The sequence below is a fragment of the Buceros rhinoceros genome, unplaced genomic scaffold, assembly GCF_000710305.1.
Source record: "Buceros rhinoceros silvestris isolate BGI_N320 unplaced genomic scaffold, ASM71030v1 scaffold8413, whole genome shotgun sequence".
NCBI lineage: Eukaryota > Metazoa > Chordata > Aves > Bucerotiformes > Bucerotidae > Buceros > Buceros rhinoceros.
Genome location: NW_010404176.1, coordinates 64,982 through 85,057, shown reverse-complemented (window position 1 = coordinate 85,057; position 20,076 = coordinate 64,982). Strand labels below are relative to the sequence as shown.

At 43.6% G+C, this 20,076-nt stretch overlaps 1 protein-coding gene across 1 annotated transcript in view; it reads left to right on the top strand.

Moving 5' to 3' along the window:
* Nucleotides 1-2,488: 2,488 nt before the first annotated feature.
* The window catches only part of BRINP3 (bone morphogenetic protein/retinoic acid inducible neural-specific 3), a 79,265-nt gene continuing 61,677 nt past the window's right edge, over nt 2,489-20,076 (top strand). Inside the window, exons 1-2 of the mRNA XM_010133269.1 lie at nt 2,489-2,702; nt 11,045-11,235. Of these exons, the coding sequence (XP_010131571.1) occupies nt 2,489-2,702; nt 11,045-11,235 (405 nt within the window). The remainder of the gene's footprint in view (nt 2,703-11,044; nt 11,236-20,076) is intronic.

Here is a 20,076-nt window from a genome sequence, read left to right as displayed (position 1 = left end):
GCTGCACCAGAGCCCTGATCCTACGTACACCTGCTAATGTCTTGTTCGGTTTGTACAGAACACTGTTCGTTGTTACTAAAACCGTTTGAGTCTCCTCAGCGTAACTGAGGCGTCGCCTACGCTTTCTCCTTTCCTCTCGACCCTCCTCCCCTGGACCGAGAAGAGGCTGACAGGAGAGAGACACTGTCCCGTGGTGGGTCCCGCCCCGGTGAAACTCAGTGTTAGACACTGAAAAACCACGCTCCCTGCAGTTCAATCCTGTAACAGAGTGTTGGGGGATTCCGAGAAGCCTCCAGCATCAGCTCTCCAGTCCCGGTGTTTCTCTGGAGACGGTTCCCTCTCCAGTCAGAAGCTGGCTGAGCTGGGCGCAGGAGCCGTGTGCTAAGACTGCTGTGACTTCTGCCCGGAGAAAGGGGCAGTTGAGGGGATCGTGGAGTCTGCTCTGTCCCCAAAACCTCTGGCGACGATAGTAGCGTGAAATGTACCAGCAACTCTTCTGTTACTCTTGTGTTTGAACCTCCGTTCTGATAGGGACAGTTAGCCAGGGAGCAAGTTTGGAAGAAAAGGTTTCACCACGGTATGAAACGAATAGTTTAGATTATAAAGTTCGTGTGCTTTTTTTGCTGTCAAAGCAATTCTGTCTTGATGGTCTGTTCAGGAACTACAATTGACCTATATTTTCTGATGTATCCAAATGAAAAAAAACCGCTCAAATATGCCCAGAAAGCATAGAATTTAAATAAAGCCCTGCTTTTCTTACCTCTTTTTTCTTCCAGTTGAAGCATGCATTTAGAAGGCAGGGTAATTCACTCTTTGGTACCCACAATAATGTGGTCAATATGCCCAAAGAATATTTTTTCATTTAAGAGATAACAAGCGTTTGTAATTTTTCCTATCTCTTTCTACTAACGCGCAGCAGTTCCATAAAAGCTGAAAAAAGGAGGTGATTTGGTTTACAGCTTCTTAAAGGGAAAGTCAGTTTGTGAGAGAAAACCTTAAAACCTGACAACTAAGTTGAAAAACCCCATGTCTATCAAATAAAGATTTCCGAATACCAGTTCAGGCATGTTGATGATGTACGGAGTCTTAAGAAAGTGTGGGGATCCGCTTGGTCTCATGCTCCTGACTGGTAAAGGCATTAAATAAAGCCCTTTCTGCTGTAATTCTTCCAATTTAAATAATAGCATCTGCAAGAACGTGTCTGAGAGGAAAGGCGGATCAAAAGAGCTGCTCCAAACAGTCACCTGTTGTGGGTGTAAATTTAATCTGGATGGGGAATAAGGCGGTTTGGATCTGCAAGAGAAGCAGCAGGGCACTGCAAAGTAGACGGGCTATACAAGAATGTCTTTGCCTGGGTTCTACTGGTGATTGAGGGCTTGAAAGTACTCGAAAATGTTAGTGCTGACGACGTATTTCATATCCCACTGTGGTCATCCAGCCGCGGGCAGCTGCATTGTCTCAGGTATCTCTCAATGGCTGTCTCTGCTTGCTGCATTCTTGATTTTTGCCTGCGGCGTTGATTTTGCGGGTGAATGTGGTACAGCATGTGGCTGGGACCTTCGGTAGCATCTTTGAAGCCCTCTAATCTTGTCTTATCTAAGGGAAGTCTTCACTGACATAAGAATAGGGATGACTCACCAAAGCGTGGCTAAACTGCAGTCCACAGCTTGCCTTGGGCTCAGTCCTCACAGAACTGGAGTCTGTAACCAAAACAGCTGCTGGTGGACCTTGCAAAACCAACGTGTACACAGCAAATGCTGTGTGTCCTGACTAGGTTTTGAGGACAATGTGTCCTTCCACTAATAACTCGATTTGGTGTCTTAATTGGTAAGAAAATGAATAAAAGAAGTGCTCATTGCTGTGTGATTGACTTGTTTGTTTTCCCTGCTATCATCGATTTATTTTGGGGAGGGGAAGGGAACACGTCTTTGAATTAATTTATCGCCCTCCTACAACTGAAGAGTCATCTGTGTTTAGGAGTTGGACCTACTGTCTGGGTATCTCCTCCGGCAATACCACAGTAAGGACAGCTGTGGTGTGATATGTTCTCTAAAGTGTTCCAGTCAGCCAGCTATGTACCCAAGTGCCGTCAGCAAAAAGCAAAAATGTCACCTGTTTCTTGAACTGGTTTTAAAATTTGCCATGTGCTACTGAAAACACTTGTTGTATTTAGTCCAAGTTTGGGGAAATTACTAATTTAGCAAATCTGGTTGTTCTAGGGCTGTGTTCACGCCAGAGTCTAAACGCCAATGACAGGAACAGCAGCATCCAAAGCAGCACATTTTTTATTTATGTTTTTCCGAACAATGATTTTGTCATGGACTGCTGCCTCCCCTTTTAATAAATAACGCTCAGTTCCTGTCCTGTAACAGATGACAGAGTATCACTGTCAAGGGCTGTTGTAACACCCAGCTAGTTGCCCCCAGCTAGTCAGCAGAGCAGGGTGGTTTGCAAATGAAGAACATTTGTCTGAATGACATATTTCTGAATGAGAATTGCTTTGTTTTGCAGAGAGTTTGGCCGCTGGAAAGTAAACAATCTCGCTGTTGAAAGAAGAAATTTCCTCGGCTCCCCACTGCCACTTGCCCCTGAATTCTTCCGTAACATAAGACTACTCGGACGTCGCCCAACCCTTCAGCAGATCACAGAAAACCTTATCAAGAAATATGGGACACATTTCCTACTGTCAGCCACCTTGGGAGGTAGGGTTGCTGCCTGGAAAAGCTCTGCGTTCCTCGGGTGTGACAGAACGAGAAGCGCTGGTCACAACTGATTTCTCTGTAAAACGGCGATGCTCCTTCTTCTTAGAGCAGCTGGGCTGAGCAGCTCTCCCTGGGCTGGACTTCATTGGCTCCTTCTGCTGCTGAAGTTCAGCTTTGCTTTATTGATGCGGTGTAAAAAATTTTGTGGACGAAAAGATAAGAAACTCTGTTGCTAAGCTTGAGGTACTTGAGTTCCTCACTTGCGTACTCCTGGTGTTCAGGGATGTTTCTCTGCACTGAGAAGTCATTCAGGAGAGTGACATTTGTTCTCCAAGAGGCCCTTTGAACACTTCACGTAGTAGCAGATTACACGAGTATCCTGGTCCGTTACAGGACCGGAGAGATGAAACAAGAAAACCAGTAACAATTATTTCCAACAAACCTCTTCGGCTACGAGACCTTTAAACTACTTTGGCAGCTGGGAAGTCCCTACCCTGTCGCTCTGCCCTTTTAAGAACCAGTCTCCACTTAACCGGTGGGACTAAACTTTCACAATGGGATGCTGAGGCTTTGCCGTGTGGTTCCTATTAACTTAATGGAATCGGCATCTCTAAATCCCCACGGACTACTTTGGAAAGGGCAGCCTGATGGGTAAGTGGGATCCAGTTACCAAATGGATTTAAGAAATCCACTGAAGAGGCCTAATGTTCAAGAGAGAGCATAAATTGTTCCCAATGAAAGATAATTAGTACCTGCGATTACCCATCTCGGCTTTACAAAAAGGACTGACATTTTAGAAACGCGGTTTTATCCCTTGGTGGGTGATTATATTAAAGATATTTCTGCTGATTGAGCATCCTTCCAACAGGACAGTCTTGTCAAAATCCTTTATTCACCTGAGGAATGGTTCTCTTTAACACATTTCCTAACTGAATTCTAACCATCTATCACGGAAATGACAGCCTTCCTCTTCGCTTTTGGCTGGTGTCTGAGGTCTGTAACAACTGAAACGGCTCACACTGGCTCCCTCTTGGAAAAGACGGTTCTAGAAAGAAGGTGAATTTCTGCCTTGCCGTACTTGCTTAAAATAATACAGAACTAATTCCTACCATTGTTATGGGAGGAACTAGTGCTTCTACAGCAAATCCATTACCGTTAGAATTATAAGAACAAATGACATGTGTTGACAAACAATTTGGAAAAAATTTCCCAGAATTTCTTTTAATTACTCAGTATATTTCTTCCATGCATAAAGAACTCATGTATACTGCACATAGCATGTCTGAACTGAAAAACTAACTGCGGAAGAGAAGGCAAATATTTCTTAAAATATAAAGCATAGTAATTAAAGATTTTCCTAACAGAAGGATTATCCAACAGTAAAAATGATTTTCCAGATTAATTGCCATTTGCTAATTATTCGCTAACATGACTTTCAGGGCTACTGGCCATAGGATGACACTTATTTTCAAGTAGACAGTGGACCTAACGACTCGGGGAAAACAGTCCAACGCAGAAGTAGCTGCTCTTTAAAAATACATGGCACCGGTATCACTCTGGTTGCACTTTCCCTTTAATTACAAATTGTTTTATTCTGGAAGCTTTGTCACTAATGTAGTTTCTTGAAAGCAGAAGACCACCCCCAGCATGCATAGCGCTTTCCTTTAACGAATCCCCAGTCATCTGAGTTCACGGACGTGAAGGAAAGCCTGGCAAATGAACGACCCTGGGGTAAAGATTTGTGTGCCTCCGTGACCGTTTGGCTTTCTTGAATATCCCTTTTTGACCATCAAGGGGCCCCTCACATGTGGCTGGTTGTGATGCGTTCCCAAGTCCTCGTTCAGGAACAGAAATACAGTCCTCAAGGGCATTCTGACACGGGAACTTAGGGCAGTTCTGTTTTTCTTGCTGCCACAAGATAATGTGGAAAATGACATTCCTCATAGACTGCTTCTATTTCTTATGGGAATTTTGTCATCTTGTGACATCAGGCAAATGTCCATAATGAGCAGCTTCAAGCTGCATGGTAGGAGGATCCTATGTAATCCAGTTTGCTATGCGGTGGGTTCACGGGTGAGCTCAAGTGCCTCTATGTAGGAGTAACTTCTGCTTCTGTGTTGACCATGTCCAGGGTCAAATCTGCAGAGACAGGAAAGCTGTGGAGACCCATTTTTCTTAAATTTTGTGCCCAAATGGGGATGCTGTGTTGGGCTGGGCCATCTCTAGGAGGTCAGAAATCTTCCTCCACTCCCGTAGACAAAACACATCCTGGTTGCATTAGTAAAATTGCAAATTTAGACCCCAGCCGACACTGACCAGCTTTAGGGGAAGGGCAAGAGAAGGGCTCATGCAAGGGAATCTCATCCTTGAAGGTGAGGGAAGGCTCTCCTGGACAAGTCCCTGAGCATCTTGTTTAATTAGACTTGCTCTGAGTGGGGAATTGGACTGGGTGACCACCAGAAGTCCCTTCCAGCCTGAATTATTTTCTGACTCTACGAAATGTATATCTAAATTCTTTATCAGCTTTCAGCTAGCAAAGACTCGCTTTTGAATGAGAGACAACACACAGAACTACTTTTTCTTCTTCTGCATTTATACTTGTCTCTTACTTGCCTACATGATGCAGTGAGGGTCCAGCTTGCTGAGTAACACCCACGCGCATTAGCTACTGTTTGCTTTAATGGTTTGCAAAAACCGGGGTGCAGCAGTGAGCTTCAGAACTGGGTGTTATTGCAAAGTCTAGGGCATCGCCATGGGATGAGTGTGGGAGAATGAAGACATCGGTGGATCCCACTGTAAAGGCTTTCGCTTTAATGCTGTTCCTGTATTTAGATGTAAGTGCTACTCAGCAAACTGATATTCGTGGTGATGAGGGAATTGCAGATAGCTGAGATACTACAGGGAAGTGATAGGCCCTTGTTACAGGCATCTGGGTGACATGAGTCTGGTTTGGGTGCTTTGCAAGATGAAGCAAGTGGACTTTGCACCTGGAAACATGGTAACTGTGCCGAATAAACAAATTTGCAGGAGGTTGCCAAAGCTTCATATGAAAGTAGAACCTTTTTCAGCATTTGTCCAGATGGTAATCTTGAATGTTTGAGATTGATTTACTTTTGCTGTTATTGTTGCTCATAATTGCTAAAAGCGCTCGTGACCAGACCGTCGATACATTTACCCATCAATACATTCATCTCCCTGCGTCAGTAATTAACCCTTGATAATGTTGAAAGCTTTGAGAGTCAAAAGAAAAAAAGGTAGTTTTGTCTTTTTTTGGCGACCCTGCCATCAGCAGATCAGCTTAACCCCAACCTCTTGTCAGCCTCCTCTCCACTGATTACTGTCCCACAGGTGAGTTTGATAGTTACACCTTTACAATTCTACGCACAAAATAAGGAGGGTCAGGTTTTCTGCCCCGATTGTGCTTCCTCTTGAGCAGTATGTTACTCTGCACACAGAGACGGGAGAACTTGTCAGGCGATGTAAAACAGTGAATCTCAATGACCTCTGAAGGATTTATGTTCACTTACCCTAACTGCTCATATGACCTTTGTTTTCTGTACTACCTCTTTCAAGGTAAGGCACAAACTCTCGGCAGATAAAGGAGGGAAACTTTAAAATGTAACGTCAGACTTGCAAACACCACCTCACCACCCAGGGGTGGAAATTTTCCAGCATTCAAGATTACGGATACTAAGAAGAAAAAAAAAAAAAAGAAAAACATATTCTCTTTCTCTTGTCTCCCTGACTCCTCAATGGAGAATAACTTTATACCCAAAGCCAGAGGGTGTGTATGGAGTTAACGTGCTCTGTTATTCACTTGACCAATGAGAATGGTACCACGGCTGGCCCAGCATTAGTTCACAAATTTTTGAACCTGTGCACTTCCATCAGCACCTGCTCAGGCATGGGAAAGGGACCAGATAAGACCCTCCCACTACATTCCGTGATCCACACAAATAGAATTTCCACTAGCACTAAGGTAATTTTTCTAAAAAAGGCATAACACATTTGATTTGGATTTTTTTTTTTTTTTTTGCTTTTTACCATGATGTATTACAGCTGTTGTAGCTGAGGTGTTCTATTTGATCAGTTAGAATTTTGAGGAGCTGGTAGGCCGAGGACCCTTCTGACTTCGTACGTTACGTGTATGTGTGTGAAGACAGAGCTCTGTGTAGAAGACTGAGGATGACGCTCAGATGTATCTGCCTCTGAGAGATCTCCTCTGTTATTGTTTCCTCATTTTCTGACACTAAGCGATGGGAACTGTTTGGATCACCGCGTTTTCCTACCACTACCCTCAGACGAAAATAGGAAACATCAAGGCATGTGATCCTTCCCTCGTTACAAAGGTGTGGGTACAGGAAAGCAATCTCTCAATAGCTGAGGCAGAAAATAGCACTAATTATTTAAATCATATGAATATGTATTATTGTGTACAACAAAATGTATTTGCTCCTTCAATAGATGGATATATTTAGTTACAGTTGTTACAGCATTGTTCCAGTCCTACCCTGTCGGCGGTGGTAATTTGCATTTTTTATTTAAACAATTCCTGAAGATATTCTCGAGATGCACACAAAATTACTCTCTCATTTCTGGATGCTGTCGATAAGCTGCTCATTAGGAGTCTTACCTCTAAATGGCCACAGATGGGTTGTATGTCCAGGCACATTTCTCTATGCCTGTTTTATTTCACGCTTTGTTTTTTGAAAAGCAGTAGGTAGAATGTTTTTCTCAGCTCAGGAGTTGAACTTATAAATACAAATAATGGAAAGCATGTTTACATACACCTGCAAAGAATTAAAGGTATGGGCTAAGTTATAAGCCTGCAAATCCCAGGGCTTGCAGGGACAATAGTACATAAGTGCACAGGTCAGCCTAGAGCGTGGATGTCCTTGTCCTGCCCCCCTGGTGAGGATCCATCAGTGGCAGCAGCAACGTGGTACTAGAGCATCAGCATAATGGCTCTGCTGATTCCCTGGGTTAGGTGGCATTGTCTGGTGAGCGTGACCGCATGTTTTTACTCTATTTCTTCTAAACCTGAGAAAGCGAAGTGAACCGGCTCATGAATTCTATGCGTGAGGGGGAATGCGGCTTTTTTCAGGGCCTGTGGGAAGCACAGCTGTGCGGCTCCAACGCTGAATAATCACATTTTCTTAGCATTCTGAAAATTCATAACCTTGAACAGTTCCCCAAATCACCCTTGTTTTTTAGCTAGTGCTTGGGTGTCTCCTTAACCCATTTCCTAGTGGCAGATTAACCAGTAAGAAACAAGAATGGTTTGTGCTTGAAAAAAGGGACAGAGGAGCCTCTTTTGGCATGGGTTTGATTTTCCCTAAAATAACTTGAAACTCACACTGTCTTCCACCAATTCAATTCGAGACGGTGATGTTCCTTTACCACCCTCCGAGTTCTGGGGGCAGAAGGGACCCTGGTGCAGCTCCACAGGGACGCAGGTGCCTGAGCACCAGCATAAGGGGAGTTCTCTATGGTGTAATCCGCTTTTTCTAACAAGTGCTAGACCAGCTCTGTCAGATGAAACACTTCCAGAATCTGTAAGATTATCTGCTGAACAGCAAATATTTTTGAAGCGTACCTGGCTGCAGCTGGTATTTGTATAGTGTCGAGAGCACCAGTGAGGGACCAGCAGCTGCACGGTGGAGGCGCTGCACAAAGGTGATGCGGTGATTTTTGCGGAGAAAGAGCTTCCTTCACGTTTACAGCCCGTCACTCCAGCTACTGCCTTCGCTCCACCTTGGGAGATGTAATCTGGTGTGTTCTGAGCCAAAGTAAACCTCCAGAATTATTTTAACCTGGTTACAGAGCATGAAAACCAACCTGTACTTGTCAGGGAGCAGGGAGGGAGACGGCAGGGCTGGGGTGCTCGCGGATCCTGCCTGCTGAAATGCGCCCGCCAGCAGCTGCCACGGCAAGCGTAGGATAGGAGGGACAAGGGTGATGGGATAACTGTGAGGGGTTCCAAGGTGGTTTTCATGACTTTTTCTAGTCAAAACAAGACAACTCAATGCACAACTCTGTCCTTTTTCAAGTTATTCTTTCAAAATGGGAGTTTTTATTGAAGCTTTGCTCTCCACCCCCCGGAGAACAAACATTTTTGATGAGAGAAAAATAAACAAACTCTGTTTTAATAACAGAGTTAATTAAACACAATGATCCCCCAACTTTTCTTTTCTCACTACTTTCCAGACATTTTCTGCAGCATTAAGGGCTTGTTTTTGTTTACAATTCATTGTAAGATATTTTCAGAGGAAAGCTGGCCAAGCTCGCAGGAGTCGCTTTAACCTAAACACACTGGCTAAGACCTGTGGAAAAGGGGAAAAGATGAAGATAAATCTCCTGGTGAAATCGTGCCCCGTATCCACGCAGCCTGCACTGCTCACTGATGCAATATTTACCCCTGTGGACGCGGCATAGTGTGAGTAATGTGGGAGTAACGGCCCACCTGGCTGCAGGGCTGGAATGGCCCCGCACGGCTGTAGTGTAGCAAAATGCGAGGCAGAGCCTGCGCTAAGGCAACGCGCTCACGCCTGCCCTGCCAAGCATCCCCAGCCTGCCTGGCAGGAGGGTTTGGCCGTGGCTGGATAAATTGCAGATCTACCTCTACTTACTGCAGAGGAAAGAGGTCACTGGGCGAGGAATTCCTGTTGCTTCCCCAGGTCGCGTTAATTCCTCATTCTTTGGAGTTCAGGCAGTTAATCCCTGCTTTGATGACTGCATGCACAAGAAAATGACCTATTGTGAAACAGGAGGAGGAGAAGTATGGGTATAGTGGTGAAAGCTGAGGTGGCTCCAGCTGGAGCTGCCAGCTGTCCTGGCCAGCAGCAGCCCCTTCCAGGGCAAAAGGAATACATGGGACAAGCCCAGTGGTCTGATCAGATGAAAGTCTCTGGGGTAACCGCAGTTTTGCCTGTGTAAGGTCTGAAGTGCCTGATTGTCCTCTGAACTCGTGAGGCTGGGGAATACTGTAAGGTGTGTTGATGAACACAAACGTGCTCCTCTTCCTCCAAACAGAAATTAATTCTGCAAGCCGAGGTAGCTGTGTGTCCAGTTTGTCAGCAGAGGTAGTTTCCTGCACAGAGGCATGTATTCCTGCGTTCTTCATTTAGCACTGCTCACCACCAAGATTATCTCCCTTTAATGATGATGCCATGTGTGCATCCTCCACGGCTATTCCTTTCTGGCATGTAACCCCATCCAGAGCTGGCATCCCATCCCCCGAGCAGGCAGCGTGCCACTGTGGCAGATGGGTGGGCAGTGAAACTAGCACAAGTGGCAAGTCAGTGTAGCTTCCTCTGCAAGAACAAGGAGACGGCATTCAGGGGAGTTTCAGCACCTCCAGTATGGGTACAATGATGTAATTCACTGATTCTTGAGATTGATGTTGAAGAATGTGAGTTACCCAACGCAGGCTCGGCAGTTTTGTAGTTAGTTCTGACGTAAGTTGGACAGAAGAAAACACGGAGTCAATAAATCCCTTCTCTAATTAATTTTCTGAAGTAAAGAGTCTTGCCTAAACACATTTCTAAATGAATGAATTCTTGCTTAGCCTGAAACACAGGAAAGAAATCCCATGAAATACATAATAAATGTGGAAAATTCCTTTACAAATTGCATAGTAGCAGTAGATCTGCTCTGGAATGGTTCTTCACAGCTCACTCAGCCCGAGCACGAGCTGCTCATCACGAGTGGGGTTTTACTTTGGTTTGTGCAATAAGCTCTCTTTCCTTGGAAATCAGATGGAATACGTGTTTTAAAAGAAAGAAAAAGAAGTATCAAGCATTACATTTGTTCATTTTCTTTTATACTACATTAAATACTAAAAAACGAAGATAAGAAGCAACCTCGGAAGTAAACACACTTTATACATGATTTAAATTGACTGTCTACAGAGTCTCTCTGTCTTGCTGATAAACCGGAGCTGGTTCAGCTGACTCCTCCCTAGTCCCTTTGCATTTGAGGCATGATTGTGCCCTGTTCTGTAGCTGCTATTCATACAACCAAACCAAACCAAACCAAACCAAACCAAACCAAACCAAACCAAACCAAAACCAAACCAAACCAAACCAAACCAAACCAAACCAAACCAAACCAAACCAAACCAAACCAAACCAAACCAAACCAAACCAAAAGAATGAATACCTAGAAAGGCAGATGTTGTCGATGTGCTTAGGCACTGAAGTGTCTGCATCTGCCACTGGGGAGGGATATCCAAGCATTAGACAACAGCTAGGACAAATCTAGCTCACCACCTTATTTCTGGCAAAATGAGACTTGCAGAACATGACCATGATGAATGCTGTGGCTTCTGTTTCCCTGCGCAGGAGAGGAGTCACTCACGATTTTTGTGGACAAACGGAAGCTGAGCAAGAGGTCGGAAGGAAGCGACCCCAGCACGAACAGCTCTGCAGTGTCTCTGGAGACCCTGCATCAGCTCGCAGCCTCCTACTTCATTGACAGGGACAGCACGCTGCGCAGACTCCACCACATCCAGATTGCCTCCACTGCCATAAAGGTAGGGGAAGTCCTCTAGGACCAGCGTTCAGACGGGTTTTCAGTGTCATGAGCTGCTTTGCAGGAGGAATGTATTTTCATGCGTAAAAAAGATTCATGAGCAAAACACCTATCTTTGTTCTAAACTTCTTTACTTGGATCAAAGCACTCGACTGGTAATGAGGACTCCAGTTTAGAAGGAGGTCTGACGCACTAAAGATATTGCTCTTGATGGGTGACACACCATTTGAACGATGCCGACAGCCCCTCAGTGACCAAGTGTTTGGTCATTGAGTCAATCTCCTGTACACGTGTGCTCAGCAACTGCAAAACTACGTCTGTGTACAGGCACAGACAGTTCCATCACACTTCTTTCTTTTTTTACTTCTTTTTTTTCTAAACATATTTATTGCCCTCTTCTGACTGAAAAGTTAAATATTTTTCCTTTTTTTTTTTTTAACTGACCTTTGGAACACTTTGGAGCTTGTGGCTCTGCAGTTTTACAGACACACATCTTACTTTTTGTTAGGAACTTCTTTTTGTATTGTTTGTCAGTCAAAGCACCCTGCCTACTGAGTGCTGTAGGTCACTCCTAGCGCTGGAGGATGCTTGGCTGAGGGCAGTGCCCCGGCAGGTTTAATATAAAGCCACAAGTGTTCTTCTGAGCAGCCTTCTAGCCTAATGTTGCTTATTTGAAATAACTTCTCTCGATGCATTTCCAGCATTGAAAAGCAAATAAAATTTTAACTTGCATTGAATATGCATTAATTATGAAGCTTTTAGAATCCATTACGTTCATGGGATCTTTCCACTGGTAACTAACGTCTTCATTAAAGGCCATCTGAAGCCAATTGCAGTTTCCAACTACCTTAGCTGTTACTCAAGTGAATATAAAATTAACTCCTTGGGAGTGCCAGGGCCTTTACAGTGAGAAGGGTACCACTGGAGGCTGTGGCTCAGCAGCACCTGTTCGCTTTGGCTGCTGGTACGTGGAGGACGTTCCTCTGTCCCCTCCATTGCGGGCTAGCGGCACGGCAGCCAAGCCCAGCTCAGAGCTGGTCATCCGCAGGTGCAGGATGGCATTTGGCTGTTCACAAAGCACAGCTGACAATGCAGCAGCACCAACACAGAGCCCAGTCTCATCTGAGGGCTGCCCGTCAGATCACGCAGTCTTGCTGCAGAGCATGGTACTACCCGCCCCTCTGATCCGACTTATCTCCATAATCTCCTTGTTTAACACATAGACGTGCAGCAACCTGTAAAACTAGGCAGCTTCCATCAAACCACAGACAAAACTTCCCTCCTGTGGTAAGAAACTGCAGGGCTGAAATCAGTGGTAAATCAAGTGGCAGAACACAGAAAGGTAGAGACAAAGCAGCGTCTGAAAGAAAAGTCTCACTTCTATTCTCTGAGGTATTTTATAAAGCAAATATCTCCCATAATGCAAAACCCAGCCCTGCTTGCCAGCGGTGCGTGTAATGAACCTTCTGCTTGTCCAAAGCTTTTTACAAGCACCTCAAAATGACCAAGTTTTCCCTCCACCCCCTCACTGAGGTGGATGTAAATGCAAGCGGCAGTTCTTCAGTGATTCTGATTTGGATTATTGGCTGCAGGAGTCTCTAGAAAATGGTTCTCACATCAGATGCGACAGTGCTGAGACATGAAACCCGTGGTTTCTAGCTTGATTTCACGGATAGGCTGCGAGCATTTGGACTACAAATTGCTATTGTCAGAACGCTTAACTGAACAAAAACCTGGTTCTGTTGAAAGCTAGGAACACAAAAGCAGCTGGGAAGGCATTTTTGTCCTCTCCCCACACAGATTTTTGAAACACTGCTGTTCTTAAATTGGAAAACCACTCAGTGAAGTTCTAGATCCTTGGTGGAAATAGCATATTTCAGGATTGTTTATTAAAACATAGAAACTGGCACCTGAGCGAGACCACAGGCTGTCTGGAGAGCTGCAGAGGCAGGTCTCTTCCAGTGCTCCAGCAGATCAGCTAGAGGAAAAGCGACACCCTAGGCAAACTGAGGCCCGGGGTGGCCATCAGCCAGCTCTGTGCCTTACCCTCCTGGGCTGCTCCAGGGAGGAGAGTGAACTCAGTGCTTTTTACACCCTAAATTACTGGGCAGCTTTTTAAATCGCAGCACATTCTGTGTAAAGGTATTGGAACAGGTTTAGAAATCCTGAACCTCTGAATTCATATTAGAAGATTTCCAAGTGATACACAATCATTTTTTGATTACTAACTAGTTACGAACAAAAAAATCATGTTCTGAATCTATTTAGTGTTTGATACTGTCATTTTTCATTCATTTCGGATGGCTTTCTAATCTGTAGTATAACCCGTACTCTCACCAGGAAGAATTTAACGATCTTTTTGGGAATGCCTATCTGAATAAAACAAAAAATACACTGTTCAGAATGGACAAGACTTAAAATACAACCCAATACACATGATGTTTGTGGTTAAATCAGAACACTCCAGTGCACCAATGAGCTCTGCCACGAATCAGATGAAGGGGAGCCATTGGGTAACATTTGCTTGTTGGCTTGGTTGTGTGTTCTCCACATTTGCTGTCACTATGGGCAGTCTGAAACTGCAGCAGCAGCTGGAAATAGTTTTGCACAACTGTTTGTGCAACCATGTGTTTGCTGTTTGTTTTGTTCCGAGATGGAAAGTTCATGGCTGTGACACCCTAAAATTGTTATTTGAGGAGAGTTTAAAAATGCATTTTCTTTCCTCTAAAAACCCAAAAGAGAACCCACATTTTTTGTTCCTTTTTTTTTTTCAAAAATTGTTACAAACTTCCCTTTTCAGGTTAGACTAGATCCTGCCTCACATCTCCTTTCTGTCTATTTCTATGTGAAAACCACATGTTCTCTCTTAAAAAGCAAAAAGGACAATATTTATAAATACCATGGTGTTTATAAACCAGCTACTGGTTTACAAACAAGTTACTCTTGGTAATATTTATAAACACCATGGTGTTTATAAACAAGTTACTCTATTAATTCTGTGGTCTTCCTTGTGACTTCTCTCTCTCTCCTCCTGACTTACCTGTCCTTCAGGCTATCCCTTTTGGGCATTGTAAATGGTGACATGTTAGAAAGATTTAATGAACGTCTGGCAACAGAAATGTAATAATAATATTACAGGAAAAAATAACATCTCACCTACAGGAGTGTGAAATAGTAAGAAAAACCTAGGCAGGCAGTAGGAGAAGGGGGTCTTGAAGCTGCCTAAAAAGCACCACGGTAATGGATTTATCTAGGACAGGAAAGACAGTGAGCATTTAGCAGAGCTACAGCAGGGCTCAGTCATATTCCAGGACAGCAAGGAGCCACTCTCCCGTTCCCAGACTAGGGGTGGGTCTAGGTTTGGCCATCGGTTCCTAGTCTTGCCATCTTCTCTGTCTTCCCTAAGAGATTAAGGTCTATGGTCTTTTGAGATGGGACATGGAGAGGGATCCTTTGTGCCTCTTGAGTTTCAAAGCCAAACCAATGATAGATCAAATATTAGGTAAGAATAATCAATCATCTCAATTAGTCTTCTGAAAAAATAAAACACCAGCAATAAATATCTGATTTCCCAAATTCTTAGAATTTCCCTTTGGAAAACAACATAACTGAAAAAATTTTCCCCCTTGTGTAATTAAAACAATGAATACTTGGACAGTTCTTATGTTATGTTCTTAATTCAAATTCATTGAGAGATGAGACAGCTGATCTTTTTTCTTACAAGTCTTAATATATTACTTTATGGAACTGATGAAGGAAGATAATATTTTGGTAAGTTTTATAATTAACCTTTTCTATGAAAAGCCTAAGATGTCACAGAGAAAGGAAAGCATTAGGAAGGTGGAAGTGCGAAGTAACGTTAGCGTCTTCACGTTTAATTCTTAGTAAAAAACACCACCATTCAAAGCAAAACCTATTAATGTGCAGCACAAGGAAAGGAGTGAGAGAAATGTGTTTGATTAATTAAGTTTGTTAATCTAATTTGTTTGTAATCCAGTTTGTTAGCTGTGACATAAGTTATCTTTAAAAACAACAGGAGTACAAGCGATTGAGGGTTCGCGTTAATCATATAGCCAATACATCCTTTATTCCCCATTAGGAAAGGTAAAATCACCGGGTTACAAGATTTTCCGGCTGGAAGTCGAACATCCACGGGAGCCACCCGGAGCCTGTATCAATATTTAACTTATTTAAAAGTCCCTGATACGTACCTTCTTTCAATATTATTTTAACGCATGCATTTTAGCGTAAGTGGTTCGGCTCCTGCGCTAAATCAACTGCTGGCAGCCTCAAGGGCCTCATTGGAAACTCACCAAGCGCCTGAGGGCTGCATCTAATTTGCATATACATTTACATGAACGTACATCCTGTTGTGTTTGAAATATTACAGATCCAACATTACTTCCTTTGCATGCTCATTTGAGAAGCTTTTTCCTATGAAAATCTCTCTTCAGATGCCCTGATGGCTGCTCGCTCTCCCTATTAACACCCCCGTTAGGACAAGGGCTGCGCTCTCTCCTCCTGCTTGGTGAAATCCTGCACAGCCGTGGAAGCAGAATGCAAATACAGTCAGCAAATGTTTTTCTTTCCCTGTGTGGTATCTTTAATGAGCAATATTCTCAGCTCTGCCAACTCGTGGTGTTCTTGCTTCTGTACAGCCACGCTGATTTGCACCTATTGGAGATCTAACCACGGCTGGAGGCCCTGGGGAAGGTGAAATGACCTGAGACCTAGGACTGTTCAGTGACCCTAGTCCATATGAGTGACTTCTTTCCTCAGGTGATTGATGGGTGGTGTGAACAAGACATGAAGGTCACAAGTCACTGTAGCATCTACAGTGATTCTGACATGTCCTGTCACTGCCTGCTGGCAGAATGACCTTGGTGTCCCTGAGATCATGCCTCCATGCTCCCAGCAACTAATTAGGAGACTATTTCAGTGGTGGGTAGATGGAAGAGGGATGTGAATAATACCTCTAGATTTCATTCTTCTTTCTGAAGAAGTTGGGAGCCAGCAGCATACTCCTGCTCAAATGACCCTGACTCCTGTTCGCCAGAAGCTGTGAACTGCCCTGAGCCCAAGCAGCTGTGCAGAACACCTAAGAAACGTGTTGGTCGCATGGAAAATTTAATGTTAGTGAGTGTTCTCCCTGCATTCTGTGGAAGGGATCAACGCAGCCACATCAGGCAAGCGGAACGTGGCCGGTTAATGCCGCAAAGTTGTTGTTACGTCAGCTGACAGCTAGGTATCTTCATCCATTCCACAGTACATTTTCTTTCAAAGTAGTTGGGGCAGGTGAATGTGGTGGAGGTGTTGTCTCAGGGCCCAAACAGCTGTGAGACAGCCACAGTGCCACAAATGAGCAGGAGCCAACAGCAGAACAGATGCATGAATTGAATTCCCCACCAGCTATTTACAGCCGGATTACAGCCTGTGTATTCTATCAGAGTGAGAAAGAATAAACGCGCCCTCTAATTTCAATTACATTTTATTGTGCAATTTGGTTTTTTTTCTTACCCAAACCCACTTTTTTTTTTGGGAGGGGGTGGGGTTGGGGGTGGGGGGTGTGTGTAAGAAATTTCAGCGCTTTTGTTTCTCTGAAAACCTTAGATTACAAATATTTTGTAGGAACAGTGCTCTATTGTGATGGTAACTTTATCTGATTATCTATAATTAACCCATGAATGACTCATGGTGGGCTGTTAGAGGAAACTTTAGTGTAATGACACTGGTTTCTCACTCAAAACTCTGACTGAATTACTGATCATTTTTTCTGTTTCTTTGTTTTGTCTGAAAAAAAAAATTGCTAGCTTCACTTTTTTTCTTTCATACCTCGTACTGGAATGTGTTTTTCTGTGGATTCACTTAATTGCTGTAATCAAAAGTAGAAATGCTGAAATACTATAAAGCCTTCCATCAGATTTCTGGCAAATTTGAAATGTAAATGATTTTCACAAGTTCGTATACACGGCCAAACTTTAGAAACTTTTGAAATCCAGATCTTGAACCCTTTTGCCTTCACTTTCCCCACTCTGTTTGTTGACAGGATTTAAGACTGTACACAACCTTGTAAATGACCAAAACTTGGGAAGCTCAAAAAATTGTGCTAAGCAAGAGCTTCAAGTAGTAAAATCACAGTTAGAAACACTGGGCCGGAAAGGTCTGAAATATCAGGTCTTTGTTGACTCCAGTGAAGAAACCAAATAGGAAATGTAAGATTAATTGGACAAACCTAGGGAACGACAAGCCAGTAATGATAGTCCCTTTTCAAAAATACATGGCTTCCCCTCTCTGTAGGTTGGTGATATTGCTTAAGCGTGTCAAGAGAAGACCACAGTACAGATTGTCAAGGACAAGTGTTGTTTGTTCCATTGTGAAATTCCAAGTTCTCCATTACCTTGGGAGATCAGATTCACTTGATATTTTTCAAAGGGAGAGTTAAAAATCAAGGTTTTCAGGAAATACATGGAAATTGTGCTCCCAAATCATTGTCTCGATGTGTCAATCTCCCACGATATTTTTTGAGAATTGAATACTTTTGCAGGTTCTTTGAAAATCTCAGTCATTACTTAAAAGCTTCACAAAACCTATTTGTATGGCTAGGTATGGATTCTTAAATCGAACCTCGGGTTGTTATCTTACCTTACCAGAGGAACTGGGACTTGCAGTTAGACCCCTAATTGCCATCACCCGGGCATCACCCGGTTCCTAAAGGGCTTCCAGTAATCTGAATTTAACTGTGGGTTTGGATAGGCAGGTTTAAACAGCTGGGATCAAAATGCTGGCGTTCTGGTCTCTGAGCCTGGCTGAACCGTGCCACAAAGCACGTCACAGAGGCCATGTGCTATTACATGGTGCTAACAGCAATAAAACGTGACACACAGAACACGACCTGGGAGCAACACCCCAGCACTGTGCCTGGGCGTGCGCTGTGTTTCTCAGCAGGGTTTATTTGCTCAGGGGCAGCCCTGGACTTCCACAGCTGTATATAACCCCTTCTTTTCCTGAAGCCAGACCAGTTTCAGGTAGTTATATCTGTACCGTGTTCCAACACGCAGCACAGGGTTCTGTTTGTCTCATTATAAAATGGAAATACCGCTGGTTTTACACATTTATGTCTGGGAGCTCTTGCAGATCTTCGGATCAAATTTGCCAGAGTTAGAAGGAAATCTTGTGACTGCAGTGTGTGGACTGTTAACCAATTCTGTGAAGACACCCAGTGTAAAGGTTAGGGATGTATTTCCGTATCTTATTGAGGAATTCAAGGTGACGATATTAAAAACAACTTTAATTCATTTGGACAGCTGAGTTTTAATTAAATCAAAACTCCAGGGCTGCTTTCTCTATAAGGTAATGTAGAGGTCAGCTCTTCAGCTGGTGTAAAACGGCACAATTCCTCTGAGAATCTGGCCCCCACTGTTTCAGAGAGTGGTAGAAAAGAGTGAAAAAAAGTACCAGGACGTTACTGCACTAACCTGCTTAACTAAACGCCCTCCAAATGCATACTCAGCAACCTAATTGACACGATACATCACTGCAGCTGCCGCATGACACTCGTAAAAGCATGCGCGGTAGCAGCCCCTGGTACAAACGGCACTGTCTCATTATATTTTCAGCAATGCGCAGAGAGGAGTAATGAGTGCAAGAAGTTATAACATCACCAGCGAGTCAGTAACACAGCATGAAATGCTTTCGAAGCAATGAAATAGCACGTAATGGAGATTCTAGGATCAGCATTTTGGAAGGAGTTAGAGAGGAGTAATGAGTGCAAGAAGTTATAACATCACCAGCGAGTCAGTAACACAGCATGAAATGCTTTCGAAGCAATGAAATAGCACGTAATGGAGATTCTAGGATCAGCATTTTGGAAGGAGTTTAGAGAACTATTCTTCACTTTAAAAAAAAAAACAAAACAAACCACAAAACAACCACAAAAAAGGGTAGACCATGCAGCATGACAGACCAGACCATAACACACTGAAGGACTTTGCTGTATCGGTTATGTGGTTTAGTCAAGAGAGAAGGGTAAAAAACCCCAAGAAAATAAAGACTGCTAAACCCTAAGCAAGTTATAAATATACATATGTGAGCCAGAGACCTTCACAGCTCTCACACACTGCTTGTCATTGCAGTTGTCAAAAACCTATAAACAATTCATACTACAGCTCCTTAAATGATTCATATGCCTTTTTTTTTCCTTAAAAAGTGAAACCGAAGTAAATAAACACAGGAAGTGGCGAAAGGTTTTAATATTGTGAGATCCACAGTGAACATAGCGAACAGTGCCGGTAGAGCAGAGCACTCCAGTGGTGCTTTGGGTGGGTTTTAATTTGGTCTTTATCCTGGCTGTGCAGTGGTTTGTGGATGGGTCGAGAAGCTCCAGCGCTCACCACGTTCTCCACTCTCTAACTGACAGCTACTGCCTGTCAGCAGGTCACAAAATGTCAAGCAAGGACTATAAAATTCACGGAACGTTTCCCTCCCTCTGAACCCTAAGAAATTCCAGACAGCACGTACCAACAACATGTATGAACGCAAAGGTCAGGTGAGGAAGAGTGTCTCAGCGTAATGGAGACTCCGAATCAGAAGAAAGAAGCATAGAGGATAAGAAAAGGCTCTTGAAAGGTTTTGGTGTTGGTATTATTCTTCCTACACAATTAATACCCACCATACATAATGAGTAAGAACCATACAACCTCTAGCCGTGCACTCTGCGTGATGTGGGTACGTACTGCAGCTGTATTTGCAGTCCGAGTCCTGTCTCAGGTGCTCTTCCCACGCCTTTTCATAAGTCTGTGGGATTTAAAAGCAAAAAATTGCTTTCACCACAGGTTAAACTACA